The 16816-nt window shown below is 51.9% G+C and overlaps 1 protein-coding gene across 6 annotated transcripts in view; it reads right to left on the bottom strand.

Moving 5' to 3' along the window:
• Positions 1-16816, bottom strand: part of OPCML (opioid binding protein/cell adhesion molecule like) — a 293448-nt gene that overhangs the window by 16600 nt on the left and 260032 nt on the right. For all 6 annotated transcript variants that reach the window (XM_019622974.2, XM_010723622.3, XM_010723620.3 and 3 more), the window contains one exon: positions 417-649. In XM_019622974.2, the coding sequence (XP_019478519.1) occupies positions 417-649 (233 nt within the window). The remainder of the gene's footprint in view (positions 1-416; positions 650-16816) is intronic.

The following is a 16816-nucleotide window of genomic DNA, read 5'->3' on the forward strand; positions in this document are numbered from 1 at the left end:
ATCTGCCATCTTTCCTACAGCCTTGTGCTCTTTGAGTCCATTTCTCTGTGCTCTTTGATTCCCTGTACTCTCTGAGTCCATTTCTCCACCACATCTGACAATTCTTTGCCTTCCACCTTCCTGAAGCACCTTACAAACAACTCCCCAGTGCAGCAAACCGAGCCACACGGTATGAAAAGGGAGATGCCAGCCCCAGTTTCAATTTCCAGGTGTTCTCCTCCCCGTGCCACAAACACACAACACAGCAAAGCATGGACAACCTGAGTTCATCTCCTAGACGTAGAAAACACTTGTACAGATCCCTGTCTCATGCCACTGATCACCCAAAATCTCCATCACCAAGAGGGCCTCCAAACCCTCTGGCACTCTTCTTCAATATTCAGTTCAAAACCAGCACCATGAACGTTAGGACTCACCTTGCACGATGAGGTGGACGCGCGATGTCTTGGGGTGATTGTCTGTCTGCACAGAGCAGGTGTAGGGCCCCTCATCGTACACATCCACGTTGTGGATCTTGATGCTGTACTGGGTTTTGGTGTTGGAGAGGATGACCACGCGGTTGTCTATAGACCACTTGTCATTGCCAGCATACAGGATGGTGCTGCGGTTCAACCACGCTACTCGTGTCACCCTGTCATCCACGGTACACCTGCAAAAGAAGAGCAGAAAGGTCACCAACCCAGTGCCAACACACACACATACAGCACACCCCAGCTCCCAAAAGTGGATGGGAGCATCATCACCATCCCCCCACACCCTACAGCCGACATGGGGACTGCGTGCCCCACACACGCTGCACACCAAGGCAGTGCAACTCTCCCACCACCACCTGCATTCCCCATCATGGCAAGATTCCTCAGAAGATGGCACTGCCTATTTTCCTTTCTTTTTTTCCCCCCATGGCTCTGGGGAGGCGCAGATGAAAATCCCATTAGGTTTGACCTCCACGCGCCGCAAAGGCTTCCCGCATCCCCCGCTCGCCCAGGATTGGAGATGAAGCTGTAAAATTTGCTGACAGTTTGGCTTGTCAGCACAGCCCTGGAGCCATCCCAGTGTGATATACACCGCCACGGCGGGGGAGAGCGGCCGGCGCACACCGAGAGAGGAAGAAGAGAAAGAGCCAGAGATGGCGAGCCAGCACGCAGGAAGAGAAGGGAACATTTGGATAAGCAGCTGTAAATCCTACAAGTGCCTTGAAAACACAACACAGTCATTGCAATTATTTATTTCCTGCCTGGCTCCCTCCCTCCACGAGAAGCACGAAGGCTGGGGAGCTCCGGTCCGCGGCGCTGACTTACGCTTGGCAAGGAAGAGCCGGGGAAAGGGAATAAAAAGAGGAATTAAAATGTTCCCTGAAAACGTGGCTTTTCATTCCATTTGATAGATTTTCGCGATCTATTTACTCCTGGCCTTCACTGGCTCCGCGGTACCCGCAGCCAAACCACGGCCATTTGGGTAAATTAAGAGCTGAGCGTTCCTCGGGAGCTTTGCCTTTCTTTCCCACCTGAGGACTGCGGTCGGAGAGCTCTCTCAGCGTGAAAGCAAACCAAAAAAACAACCCCAGGCACAAGCTCACGCTGGCAGCAACTTAGGGCAAGGCACTGAAGTCAATCAGGCAGCTCTCACACGTCCCTTCCCACACGACAATAAATTCAGAGGTGGGCAGGAGGGCTGCCCCATCTCCGCCACGCAGAGGGTTGGGTGCTATATGCCTCCCATGCCGGGCTTGCTGAGCATCGTCTCGATGCAGATTAATTGAGCAGAGAGATGGGGCAACGCGTGGTGTGTTTTGGGGTCCCCATAGGTCTGTGGTTTGGAGGAGTGAGCAATACATCCTCCTGCAAACAAGTCCCTTTCCCCATGTAGGAGCTGTACATCTGCACTGCACGCAGACGCCTGGAAAGCTCGATGGCTCTGGGGGCACTCCTGGAGCCCGAGCATCCTCGTGCCACCACTGCCATAGAAATGCACACTGCAGGGCAGGTGTCCTGGTTGTCCCGTCACCAGGGAGGTGAGGTGGCCTCGTGCCAAGCGTAGGCATCGCCCTTTATGAGAAAGCAAGTCCTCCATTCAAATTAACTGGGGGAGAGCTAAGCACAGCCTAGTTAAGTTCAGCCCTGGGGGATTCCAGTCTAGTGGACTATTACTGCTGTCTCACTTCATTATAATGAATAATAAAGAGATACTTACACACGGTTTCTGTAAATTATTCATTGCGTGCACTGAAAAATCAGGGCAGTAATATGTAAAACAGACAACTTGCATGTCTGCGCTCATATAAATATCCAGACTAAAGCCCTCCGAGGTACTCCCGGGTCCCCTCATTAGGGGTGAAGTACAAGGAGCAGGGTTTGAAGTGACAGGAAGATGCGCTTGTGCCGTCTCTGGGAATGTTCAAACACCACTCACTGGCTCCAGCTCACTTGAACTGGGGCTGTTTGGGGTGGGCACACGACCCCTGGCAGCCCGGGCTGCTCGTTTTGCATCTCCTGCCCTCATCTGGGGCTTGAAGCCAAACCTCCACCGGTCCCATAACACGGACAGATGTGCTCCTGTGGGCCGGAACGAGGACAGCATCAGCCTTCCTTACCCATAGCATTTGATTTCCATCAAGAAGACTCAAAGTGAACAGGACTGGGAAGCCATTGTGCTTCAGTAATGCAGAGAACCGACCCACGGAGCCTCCCTGCTTTGGGTGACAGCAAACACCAACACACCCCAACACACAGAGCGCCCTGCCAACTTCTTCATCAGGCTCAGAAAGCAATATCCATTAGCAGCTAAGCTGCCAGCACTCCCTCATCTCCGAGCCGCCTTTGCTACCTATTTCCAATTGACCAGGATTATGATAATGTCTTCAGTAAGCAAACAGGTAAAGAGACTTCTTCAAAGTGTTTAGATAAAGCAGACAAGCTCTGACAAAGCTGGATAATAAAACGGGCCAGGAGGTTTTCCCTTGAAGGGATCTAATTAAGAACAAAGACAAACCCACATTAACAGTCTCCTGGAGGCACCATATCCATCTCCAGAAGAATCGCTCCGTTACGAGTCCAGAAGGGACAAAAGAAAATAAAGCATGTGTCAGGCAGGAGGGAAATAACCCCTTCCTGTCTCCATGGCTCACCTGGAGCCAGTGAGGCAGGGGAACAGCTTTGAATGGAGATGCAAGCATCAGCCCAAACCCGCAGCCTCATCCTGGCTCCCTTCTGCAGCACTTCTTCATGCAACACAATTTATTCCATCCTCTCCATATCCACCCCGCTCAAACCATCAACTCCCTCGAGCAGAGATCTCTCACCACCAGCAGCACCTCACTGTGGTGCCTGCTCTCCACCAGCCCATCTTGCTGGGGTGTGAGGGCAAGACCTGGACGCTGTGCATTGTCTGAGCTCCATCCCACCCTGCACCCCACTGACAAACACAGCCTCAAGAAGGCAACATCTGCCCAGCCCCACATTCATCCCTTTGCTCTGCAGAGAGATGGGAACAGCTGTACCAATGCCAACACCCCGTGAGAGTTGAGGGCAATGAACCCAAGCGTGGCAGAGTGGGAAGATGCATGAGGGAGGGACCTGGGGGCACCGATGCTCTGCTTCTTCCTCTCTAATTGCACCCATTCCTCATCCGTAAATGCTAATTTTGAAGTTTTTCCGAGGAATTATTTCACTTAGTGTCAACAATACAAATAACTCCTCCGACATGGCCTTTGTGTTTGGCAGTGCTGTTTGACCATCTTCCTCCTCCCGCCCCTATTAGCGGGGACCCCCGCGATGCTCCCATGGCAGGCGCCTGCCCAGCCTCATTAATGACACTGACAGCACTTTCCCTATGCATGGGATGCAAAATAACACCTGCTGCCTTCCTTCCCAGCCTTCCCCTGTGCACATCTCAGCCCTTCCCTGCAGTGGCAGCGTGGCCAAGCCTGGAGCTGCACATCTGCAAGCAGGGGCTGCCCCACGGTGAGGGAAATAACACATCGGGGCAGTACGGGTCTTTCCAAGGGATAAATGACATATGAAGAGTTAGGGGAGTAAAGCAAGGCTTCCAAACTGAGATCTGTTGGTGCAAAATAACCCAAAGGATGGATATCTCCAGAATGCTGGGGCAGCACAGTCTTTTTGCAGCTGCAAAGCAGGGCGAAGGGAGAGCAGGAGCCTCAGGGGAGATGCACGTCTGCGCATCGACCCGCAACCCTCTCACTTCCTTATGCAAACAAACAAATCCATTCTTCTAAATACTTTTACAGACCTTCAACCCCAAACCATTTTTCACTCCTGTAGGCTACACATCTCTTCCCAATGACAAATGGAGATGCCAAAATCGGTCGCAAACGTGTCGGCTGACCCAGTTTTCTGAAGCTAAAATATTTGACCCAGATCAGGAGCGAGGGAGAAGCAGCTTGGAGCCACGATGGAGCAGAGGACCCCGACATGAGGACACGGCCACAGCCACGAGCTGAGTGTGCCCCATCTTCCCAGCAGGGTATGGGTGGCTTTGGCACCTGCTGCAGGGACACGGGATGCCCATACTGTCAGGATACCCCAAATGCAGATGGGTCAGTGAGGATGCTGAAGGGGCACAGCCCCTGCTGGGTTGTTGCATCCTCAATAGTGACAGCGTGATGTTTCAGCATGGGAAGTTTCCAGCCAAAAGCACCTGTCCAAGGGGCAGAGTGAGCACCCAGTACGAGAAGCCATCGTTAATTATGTTTGCAGGGGATTCCTGCTGGGATTTTTCCCTCTTTTCCAGTACCTGCTCCAGTGACAGAGCTACCAGGCTCTGAACGTGGCTCTGAATGCCTTTTATTCGGGGCGGCTGGAGCAAAGGCAGAAGAGATTTATTTGTAATAATAAATAAACACAGCTCTTCAGAAGTAAACACAAAAGAACAGAACCTGGCGGAGCTCCCGCTTCGTTAAATATGCAAATTACAAACAGGCCAGCAAAGCACGCGGCTCCTCTAATCCTCACCCAACAACGTAAAGCATCACATCAGCTGTAGGTACCAGGGCATCTGCAGTGTGTGCTGGTGGGGATGGGACAGCAGCTCCCCAGGGCAGGGCTGAGCATCAGCACCATCAGCTCTGAGATTTATTCTCCAGGAGGAGGACGGGAGGCACTCTGTCTTCATCCCATTCTGCTGGCATCTTTCTTTTCATCTGGGCTATCTGTGGTTTTCCCTCTCCCTCCTGTCCTACTGGGGCTGTGTGACTCTACCTCTCCTGATCGGACCCAAGCTCCCGTTTTAGGGCCACCCCAACCCTTCCCGACGCAGGAATCTCCAACTCACATCTCTTCTTCTGCCAAGGACACAGCAACAGCAATTTCCATAGCAATACCAGTGCAGCCTCAGCCGCATCCCCACGGCCCGACTCGACTTACATTTGTTCTGCTCCTTTTCCCACCACCTCCCTTTCCACCACCAGCTCTCCATTTCTGCACATTTAATTAATTGCCAGGCCCATTGCTACCGCACCGCCAGGGTTCCCCAGGCGATCTCAGCACGGTTCCAACACAGCACAGACCACCAGGAAACGAGGAATCCCCCCTGTTCCCCCTCCAAACCCCCCAGCCTGCTGCCAGGAGGGCTTCTCCCCTCCGCTTCCCCCACAGCACTGCTCCCTCTGCCCCAGCACCAGAATAGAAGCCGGTCCCCATGAAAAATCAAAGCCCAAATTGATACATTAGAGGTTGCTAAATATAAAATATCCATCTGCGAAGATAATAAGCCTGTGAGGGCCGGGGCTGTCTTGTTACTCCATTTCAGAGAGTTTAATGGTGTTTTGGTCCATGACTGCAGCTCCCAGACATTAGAATAATAACAAGATGATGAAGAAGGCGGGCGCTGGCTTTGCCAGGCATCACAACTCCAGCCTTAACCCTCGCCGTGCAGCCCCGAGGGGTGAAGCTGCGCAGAGCAGCACTGATGCACTGCAGCACACGCACAGCCCTCAGCCTCTGTGCAGCCCCTGTGACCACCACCACCCCCAGATCCTTTGGCCCAAGCTCACTGCCAAGCCTGACCAGAGCCCCCTCCTAAAGGGACTCATTGTGTTCCCGTTCTGCTCCCAGGAGACCAGCTTGTCAGCCACCAGCAGCGGATCAGGAGGTTCTACCAGGTCCTTCCACATGCACATCTGTGCGTGGACATCTTCACCCCCGCCAAAAAAGTAGACGGGGTGTTGAAATGAGATTTTGCCTCCCGCAGTCACATCTGGCCCTGAGCTATTTGCTGAGATGCTCTCTGCCTTGACTCAATTCTTCTTTGTGAGAGACATGAAAATAACAAGCACCCAACTCTCTCTTCTGCACATCCACCTGTTCCTGCTGTTATCTCTGCCAACCTATGCCTATAGATTACATTTCTCCATATGTCTGTACACAGCTATGGGAAACCACCCATTGCCTCAGGCACCGTGCTCCCATTGCAAGACAACACAAGCATCATTACTGAGCAAATATGCCCCCTGACACCTTCCCAGAGCTACAGAGAAGATGTTATCCTCGTGCCCATTGCAGCAGAGAAGATCAGAAAGCATCAGCCTTAGCCTCCGGTGGCCAACAGCCATTATTAGCTTAATAGAAATCTTCATAAGAAAATATGAGGCTGCAGCAAAAGAAATAGAGCGGGAGGCCTTTTGATAGAGCAAATCAATGGGGATGTTTATAGAGCAGATGGCACTTAAATGCTAACATCGGAATAAGTCAATGTGTGCATCCACACCTGATCTCCTGAATGGAGATGAAAATGAAGGCGCTGAGCTGGGCATTCAGTCCCAGGAAAACACCTCTGGAGAGAGAGCCTGGCTGGGCTGGGCTGAGCTGAGCATCCTTCCAGCTCCTCTCCAAACAGCCTTCCAACATCCAGCACTGCCCACCAGAGCATCACTGCCTCCCCTGGGTAACATCACCTGCAGCATCCCAGCAGCCTGCAGGAGTGGGGGTGGCTTCTCACCTAATTCTCTCACCCCGCACTGATGCTCTGTGGCCCAGCAGGGGAGAAAAAACACCAGGAGAGACCACTGACAGCCCCAAAGGATGTGGTCCCACTGCTCCTGCGCTCCCAGCCCACCGGTGTGTGCTGAGATGGGCACCTCAATCAGCACCTGTGTAAGAATTCAATCAGTGCTAATCTAACACAATGCAGCACCTGCTCCCTGGCTGATTTCTAGTGTTCTTCAATCAAAAGGAGGAGAAGAAAAGCTGAGTTTATTGCTCACGGTGTTAGCAGACCTGAACAGCCGAGAACCCGGAGCCCTCTACTTGTGTGGTGTAGGTTTTGGGATGGGTTGATTTTTTTCTCCATTCCTTTTTTTCTCCCCCTTTCTATTTTTTTCTACCACCTTCACAGGCAGAAATAACTGTCTCACTGTCACAGTTGGTCATGCAGCTAAGCAGTGGTAATTAACGTGCAGCAATGCTGGGCTCCGACCGCTATGACTCAGCCATCCTGATGGGGATGGTGACAGTCTCCACCACAGCCACTTTCAACGTGGGACAATGCAGGCACAGCTCTGGTGACTCCAGCAGTGTCCCGTGGATACAGAAGAAGAAAGAATGTTGATTAAACCTGATTAAAGCACGGGCCAGGACACACCTGGGATAGAATGATCTTCTGTATAGCCTGAGCAAACTGATCTTACAGCTGTCCCTGGATGGCAAAAAGGGAAAATTGGACCAGGACAGCATGAGCGCTGCCTTGTAGCAGATGCAACTGACGTCTGATTTGCCTCTGTGCACCGCCAACAAAAGAGGCTGAAGCTGGCAACCAGTGAAAACACTGTGCAACCACCAACCTAAAAGCAAAAGCCCATACTGGTGGGATGCACAACCACCAATGCGCAACTGAGCTGACATCAGTTCTGAGGGATCCACGCTGGACCTGCAGAGTCCATGGGATCCATCAGTGTGGGACAGGGAGGTAACAGAGGTTTTGCAAAGGGGCACACGGATGTCCCCAAGGGAAGCGGTGGCACGGCAGCAAGTCACTTTGGATGGACATCCGGCCAGGTGTGCTCTGTGAGTCTGTCAGTCTGTCCATCCACATCACCCCCCCACACACACAGACCCCTCCCCAGCCCTTCTCTTGACCCGCCATTAATTACCAGGAAAAATATATTTGTCATGAGACACCCGCTCCTATCTCTGCGGCTCTTAAGGGTAATGGAGAGGTTTCAGTCTTTGGAGGATAAGTCTCAGGCTCTTGGCTGCCTGCCCGGGAGGATTATTTTACATCAGGTTGAGTTCTGTAGTAATTATCTTCAAAACAGCTGGACTGCTGGATAAACTCGCTGTATCTTAATACACAATACAAGAGCAAATACGGAGAATTAAACTGCAATTTCAGACGAGCCTGACAAATAGGTGGAAAAACCACTTGGCGGTGCTTTGGAGGCTGAGGCGCGGGACTCCTCAAAGGTTGGGCGTGGGGAGGCATTTTTTGGTTTGAAATCAATTCAGAGTTCCCCAGAGCCGGAGGGGGTGGGGGGGAGAAGAAGAGATTCTAGATGAAGACGTTTCACCCCAAAGCTCCCGCTGGGCAGAAAAAGCAAAGCACCATTTTCCTGACCCTCATGGTTGAAAAATCAGACAGTATTTGATCGTTGCCTGGCTGGGAAGCTCAGCGTCGTGCACAGCCTGGAGGTTTTGATAAGAGCTCCAACTCCTTGAGCACGGAGCTGCACCCACCCACTCCCAGCACAGCGCAGCCTGGATGCGGCTTCACGCACATCACCTCACCCTGATGGACAGACGGATGGAACAACAGCCACCCACCGGCCCCAACGCTCCAAACACCACTGGGCCTTGGGATAATGAAGAAAAAAATCAGCATCTCTTAGTGATGCAAGCACAAGGCTTCGGGTGCAGAAGCCTCGTGGGCAGAACTAATAGTGCCTAAAAGGAGGGAAGTTGTGCTGGTAGAGGTTGAGGCCATATTTCACAGCGAACGCCGCACAGCACTGCTGCCAAATGAGAGATCTGCAAATTACCCGGGTAAGCAATCAGCCCAGGAATATAATTGCCAATTTGCAGAAATTTCACCAACAATTAGGCAAAATAAAATAACCCACCAGAGGAAATTCTCTGCCCGCCGCTCCCGCGCCTCCCCTGACCTGTCTGCTCCGTGCTCACTGTACTTCATTGCGGGCTCGGAAAGCAGGGCTGGCTGCTCCAAGCACCAGGCAACTGGCAGCCAGAGCACATCACACCTGTATAGAGATATTCATTTGTCTGTGTGTGCGTATGTGGAAGCATTACGAACGTCTCAACTCTCTGGAACAGAAAATTTCTTCTCTCCCGAGTTTGTCAGCAGATGAGAACACCAAGAGAACAATAATCAGGATGTGCTTTAAAGAAATGCACCTGATGACCATGATGCTAACACATGGGGCTCAAATAAACCAGCAATGTCAGTGCAACGTGCTTGGTATTTCCACTGTGCTGAAGCACGTGGGTGATGGACTGACCTAAAGGGTGTTTTTCGTTGCATCCCTTCTGAGCATAGTGTGTGGGTGCCTTGGAGAGCACCACAATACCTGTGTGGTTGAGGTGTTCGAGGAGCAAGGCAATGCAGACGTGCAGCAGAAGCCCAGATCACAGAATCATAGAATGGTTTGAATTGGAAGGGATCTTTAAAGGTCGTCTGGTCCAGCTCCCCTGCAATGAACAGGGACACCCACAGCTCCATCGGGTTGCTCGGTAGTTCCTCCAAACCATGCCAAGAGCTGATCTCTTTCAGGACCACACTGCCATAACTCTGGCTGACCAAAACCAGCACAGCCAAACACGAGGAACACAAAGGTCACATCTGAAGATGACTGGAAGAACTTCAAGATCTCCTGCGCCATCCCCCAGCTCATTCACTCCTTCCATTTACCAGGAGCCCAAACACACATCCTGCAGATGGAGAAGACTCCACGGACCCAATGGATGAAGTCATCCCAGGTACAAGAGGAAGGCCCTGCTCAAGGAGCCATCAGCTTGACAGCTGGCAGGAGACCTCTCCATCAGCACCCTACAGCAGGGCGTCTGCGCAGCCCAACGACTTCATGCAATTAGGGGGGGTTTATTTGTTTGAGTTGTACATGAATATACCAAATTACATTATCAGATCATAGTCCTGCTTCTGATTTATTCCTTCTTTGTTCTTCAAGTCTTCGTACATCTAAGCAATTAACCTCTCAAAGAGCTGGAGAACACATAATTATCCTCATTTGTCTAAACGTCACCAAGATGGCTGCCTTTCAATTAACCTTCTGGGAATGGAGGAAAGTTGGAGTGATACAGTGATCATTTCCAACTTCGGTGTAGGCTTTTTTTTCCCCCTTAAAGTAATTTAATTGAAATATTCAGATGATAAAATATAGCCAGATAGCTGTTACTGCAGGTAACGGGATCAAGAGGGGGCTTGCAATAGAAAAAGAAGTCAAACGAGGTACAGTAATATTATATCAATACGTGGCGCTTCCATCTAAGAATATCAAAGCACTTTGTGCATGTTAATGAACAGAACCATTCTCCTTCTCCTGCTGGGCCGTGGTAAGGACTTCTCTACCAGCGGGGAAACTGAGGCAGGCGGCATCACCAGCCTATGGGACGTGGCTGTCAGCCTCCTAGGGTTGGCTTCACGCCGAGGGCATCGTTCCCGTGCTTCTTAACAAAGTTAGAGCTGGGGACACGGCCGTGGCCAGGCGGCTTGTGCCTTTGTTCACTCCAATAATAGCCCGGTTTTGCTGAGATAGCGTCTGACACGCCGGGAGAGGCATTAATTCCCACCCATTGCCTCGCTGATAAATATGCATCGCCTCCACCAGAGAGTGCCAGGTCAAACTCTGCACCCGTATTAAGAAAGACACCAGTGTTGTCTGTCGCATGCGAATAATATTTATACATACCCACACACCCGCACAAACAGATACGGAAAATAAACAACCCAGCTCCGAAGTTCATCACATCTCCTCCCTGACAAGCGTGCCTTCTCAATTCAGTGCTGCTCCCAGCGTGAAATCGAGCCCGCCAAATAGCAATTCCAGCTATTCCGTGCCTTCCGACTGCCTCCACACCAACCCAACCCAACCCCTGAGGCCATGCTTGGGTTCACACGGTGCCAGAAAGCAAGCGGTCCCCCCCAGAGGGACTCCATAAAACCGCTGCTCTCCAGGTGCATTTATTTGGAGAGATGAAGCAGGGATAACACAATAGCCACCGAGTTTATTCTCAGCACAGGCTGACGGCGACATAATTAAAATGCAAGCCGGAGTCAAGGTACCTATCAATAAATCTTTGCTTTTGGCTCTTAGGCTTGACAGGAAGCCTATACCTGGCGAGGGGAGTTCAGACAGAGGGGGAGGCACGAATAAAGGCTCTGGTTTATGGACGGCCATTTTAATGTTTCGTTTGAGTAATGGGCCTTGCAAATTAGCACCCCGGCGGACTGAAATACATAATTTTCCAAGGACACGCAGGCTCTCGATCCGACAGGTGATGTGGGCAAGCAGTCCCCGAGGGGAGCTGCGATCTCAGCGCTTCTCGGTTGCAGTCATATTTTATCCTGGGCGGGATGACTAAGGAGAGACAGCACAGAGCTCGGGGGGAGGGGACCCAGAGGCTGGGGGAGGAAATGGAGCAGAGAACGGCTCCGTGCCAGTGTGGGGCTGGCGGGCAACAGCAGCAGGGAGCAGCCAGGCAAAGGGAAGCGGAGCAGGCAGGAAGGGATGGCATGGAACAGCACAGTATACAGCACAGTGCTCATCCCGGAGCTGAACAACTGTTTGCAAATTGCTTTGAGCCTTGAAGGAGCCGGACACTGGTAATTCTCCCCCTTGATGTCCCCACTGCCTCCTGCAAAGGGCATGGTGTGACATCTCCGTGGTGCACAGCCCTGCTCCTCCTTTCTGCCCAAATAATGAAGATGTGGAGACAAGCACAGGCCCTGCAAAGCTCAACTGTGGTAGGGTCACGGTGTGACACCCTGCTGGACCCCCAAGAAATTTGCTGAGGCTTCCCTATCCCATAGGCACTTCGTATGGATTTCACCATTAGGACTCACAGATGGGTGGGCACACTCAGACCCTGGAGCTGCGTCTGCATCCTCACTGCTGCCTTTGGGATCACACAACACAGGGCCATACATAAAGCCCCCACGTAGCACCGTGCCCCATGGCAGGACTGGCAAAGCCCTGGCAGCCCTCACCCTACCCACAGCATCGCCTTCACTGCCCTCAACCAGGATGGGGACACGCTTCTCCTCTTGCACTGCAGCAGATGACAAGTGACAGGGGCTGGGGAGAAGCCAGCTGCCTCCTGGTGACAGTTTCCATCTCCTGCAACCAGCCCTGGGAGTGACGCTGCCTTGCCAGCCACCAGCATGTGCTTCCCCAGCTGATGAGAGGTGCTGGGGAAGGACAATTTCGGAGGTACTACACCTGCACCTCCACCTACATCAAGACACTATTTCTCACACTGTTTCTCCCTGACCCACAGCTCACCAAGGAGAAAGCAATGACTTTCTCTGGAGGCACTGGGCTCAGCTCTCTGCGATCGCAGCCATCTAGGGGCATTAAATTTCATTTATAGCTACCCGAAAGCTGAAAAGAGTGGCCAAAGCCACTCCGGACAGTTAATCTGCCATCCTGTCACCTCTCCAAGGTTGTTCTGGGAAATTCCTGTAGCCTTTTCTACCCATAATGACAAAAAAATGGGGCTGGCGACGCTACTTTTGCCACTCCAAAGCACACAAGCAGGTAGAGAGAAGGAAGACGGAGGAATGGGCAAACACATACAGAAATCATTTTCTCCTGGCAAAGCCGCCGACTCAAGGAGAAACATAAAACCCTCGATGAAGGGCTTGCCTGGTTTATTATAACATCGGCTTTAATTTATGCGCCTGCCTTTTATGATTGTTCTCTATCACTGTTCCTGGGGCTTATTTATAGAGGGCCATTAGCACGGAGAGCAAGCCCTGATGAGTGAGCATTTGCAGCGTCTGCCAGGGGAGCAGGGATGTAAACCGGGAGGAGGAGGCAGAGAGCTCCCACACGGGGCTGCAGCAAGTCCTCTCCCCAAAAGCCAAGAAGGATAATTTGATCTCGGAGTGAGATACAACTTCATCTCACGTGGCTGCAGCCTCCTTCACGGGCACTTTGCTAAATCCCCGAGTCCCTGGCTCGATGGATCTGCTCGTCCGCATGCAGAGGAGGGATGCAGGGAGGAGAGCTGCTGGGAGCAGGATTGCTCGTGGAGCTGATGGCAGGGATGGCAGAGTGAGGCTGCGTCAATTAGACAAAGAGAAATGAAGCTGAGGATGTTGGCATCATCCCTGGGGATGAGGCTCCGCCACCAGCACCGCAGGGACCCACCGGGTGGAGGCACCCACTGCCAAACAACACCAAAAGGGAGCAGGGAGGAAGGAAGGAGGATGGTGATCTTGGCTGCGCTGCTTGCCAGGAGCATCGTGGGGCTGAGTCACACTGCTGCACAGGGAGGAGGAGGAGGGGTGGGAGGATGGGGAGCAGGAGAATGAGAGCCATGGAGAATGTTCTCCCAGCCAGACCATGGAACACTGTGCTCTGCTCCCACACCTTCCCCGGTGCCCAATGGGGATCTCCAGGTCTTTAAGGAATGTGGCCCTTGAGCACAGGTAATTTTGAGAATGGGGAAATTGGGAAGTTGAGCTATGGGAATTCACCACTTCTCCACTGCCTGTCATAAGGGGGGACGGCGCAGAGCTGGGTTTCCATAGAGCACTAGAATAACAGCTGGGTGGGATGCAGCAGAGCCCACCCCCTCAGAGCAGCATTACAAGACAAGGAAGGTGTCAGACCAGTACGGGTCCCACTGGCTGTGAACCCACCTTCATGGCAAAATCCTTTCCCAGAACACAACAACGCGCGCGGAAAACAGAGCGCTCGGTTCACAACCTGCTAAGCAGGTAGGTGGGTATGTTGGCAGACAGAGACGATGTAAAACGAATTTGTACCATCAAAGCCTTCCCATACAGTTCACAGGTAATTTGCAACGAGAACAAAAGCTTTAAATTCATCTCCTAAATTATTCACTACAAATCGTCCTCTCGGCTCCCGTGCTGGTGTCCTTCAAGCTGTTCGAGGCGGCGGTTCCACCCCCTCGTCGCACGGGGAGGATGGAGGTGCTTTGGTTTATGGAGAAAATTGGGGAGAGCAGGCAGCCGCCCGAGGACAAGAGAAACTTCAAGCTCCTGCCGTCCCATCAAGGGGCTTTTTCAGCTCTTTTTCATGTGTGTGTGTGTGTTTTTTGTTTTTTTTTTTCTTTTTCCTTTTTATTTCACCGAACAAACTCCCACTGCAGGCAGAGTAGATGACGTTAAATTATTTTGGAATATGCTGAGAATGCCCTGCCAGGCCAAGCAAAGCCTCATAAATCATTCTGCTTCCCCACCCCTTCCCATTCCTGAGCTCTCTTTCAAGCCAGAGAATGCAGCTCCTGCTGGGGCACGTACAGGGTCTAAGCATCTAGGATAAGAGGGTGTAAGTGCAGCAGAACCATGGGATCACTGGGTTTAGGCTGCAGAAAGTAACTCTGCACCACACATAAAGGCTATGAGTGCTGCTGCAACCAGCTGTTGGGATGCTCCAATGGAGCAGGGTCACCCAGCTCCTCTCTTGTTACCCTCCAGAGCAGAGGGAGGTGACGTGGAGAGCTGTGCCCAGGACAGAAGGTATGCACATCTGGCACTCCTGGCACAGCAGAGGGCTCCGTGGCCCCTTCTCTGCTGCTAAAATCCCATTAAAAACACCAAATTGAGAGCCCTTATTCAAAGACAGCACCCAGCGGTCAGAGCTGCAGCATTTTGGCTCAGGACCCAGAGCTCGACAGAGGCAAAGTCATTTTCTAATACCTTAAGTGACATTTACCGAGTCCCTCATGCTCTGCTGTGACACCAACAATGTCATAATAGGGCCATGAGAGCTGCACATCTCTGTTGTGGCCTGGTACCCATCACTCAGGCATGATGGATAGATTGCAGACTTGGGAAGCGCTGACAAGAAGGATCAGCAAGCAGCTCCATTTGTGGCTCTGGGCAAAGAGGAAACCCGTTCCTCCCTGGCTCACAGCCACCCAGAGAGGGCAAACTGCTGCATTTCAATGCACAGTTGGGCCCAGTTACCCGGAGCAGTGGGGTGAGGACAGAGCCTGGAGGTGGCCCTCAGCTCACCACGTCCCACCATCACATGCATAAACACAAATGGAGTTCTGTGTGTTCTGTGGGTTGTTTTCTTTTTTTCTCTTTCAATCAATGATCTTCCTCCTCCCCAGGAAAACACTAAAATACGTTTAAAAAAACACAATAAAAGCCTCGCCAGGCACCCTTACCTCTCCAGAGCCTGAGCTTTACGACACTGTAGCTATTTATTGCTTGCTGTGTTTTGCAAATACCAAATGTGACGCTCATCCTGAGCAGCCTCATTGAAGGCCCCTTGGTTATTCTGTAGATGGAGCTGCTATTTTAGACAAGCCAGACATGAAGCAAAAACAAAACCTAAACCAGACGGGGGGGAAAAGCCCTCGAAGCTCTGCCACAGCAGCAGAGATCCATCACGAGGCTTTGAATTCATCCTTGCAAAGGAAGGTGGGGAAGCCAAGCGAGGATCTGCATGGGGCTTGGTGACCAGCCAGGCTCCTCTGCCACTCGTCCCCATGTCCTGCACAGCATCACAGCACTTTGGGGATGCCCAGCTGCAACTCCATGCCCTCCTCCGGGACACCCATAGTACCAAACTCCCCTGCAGCCACACCAGCAAGGCCCAACGTACCAAATATCTCATCCCCAGCATCCCGTAAGGGCTGAGGAACACGCGGACGCGCTCCATAAACCCACCATTAGAGATCCCCTGATGGAGATGGATTATAATTTGCGAATGATTAAAACACAATTAACGGCGGTAGGGAGGTACTCGAGGCTCTGCAAAGGAGCCGTGCAAATGAGGAGTTATCAGGACCTTCGGTGTCCTAAGCACCTGTCAATTCTTGGTTGAAACAAGTGCATTAGCCTCGTCCAATATCCATCTAACCTTTACACTCTCCCTTGCTCTGTTTCCCTGGCAACCATTTAAAAGTGCTGGAAAAAGGCACAGCTGCTTTCAGGGGAAAAAAAAAAAAAGAAAAAAGGAAAAAGAAAAAAAGGAAGAACAAAAGGAGGGGAAAAAAAAGGAAGGAAAGAAAGAATCATAAAAAAAAAAAGGAGCTGTGTTCTTTTACGGCATGCGGTTGCTTGTTGGCTCTTTTTTCTGCTCTCACTCTCTCTGTCTCTTCCATAGGTGTCCCTGTTTCCCCCCGCCGACAGCTCAGGAGTGCAGAGATGGAGGGGATGCCATTGGGAGGGGGATGCAGTGCCTAAATACCCCCATGCCCCCTCCCCACACATCACATACAAACCCACACAGCTCTCCGGAGCGCGACAAGCTGCAAACTCCGTAATTCGCAGAGCTCCCTGTCACACTCTGAGCAAAACAGCAGTTAACAAAGGTCAAAACTTGAGGCTGTCACTAAGCACTCCACCACCACCTGCTAAAGAGGGTTGTTTTCCCCCTTTTGCCTTTCCTTCCCGTCCTCTCCCTGTCTGGGTGTTATCCACGCTGATGAGAGTGGCATTTGTCCTCTGGGAGAGCAGCTGCAAAGGGTGGCAGGGAAATGGCAAGGAGAGGATTGGCCACCCAGCACAGTGCCAAGGAGATGGCCCTGATTCCTGCCACTGCTCTGCTCTGCCATCTCTGCAAGTGCCAGCAAGGGATTGGAAATGGATCTTTTTCCCAATGCCCGGAGCAACCCACGATGGATAA

Source organism: Meleagris gallopavo, chromosome 26 (assembly GCF_000146605.3).
Source record: "Meleagris gallopavo isolate NT-WF06-2002-E0010 breed Aviagen turkey brand Nicholas breeding stock chromosome 26, Turkey_5.1, whole genome shotgun sequence".
In the NCBI taxonomy this organism is placed as follows: Eukaryota; Metazoa; Chordata; class Aves; order Galliformes; family Phasianidae; genus Meleagris; species Meleagris gallopavo.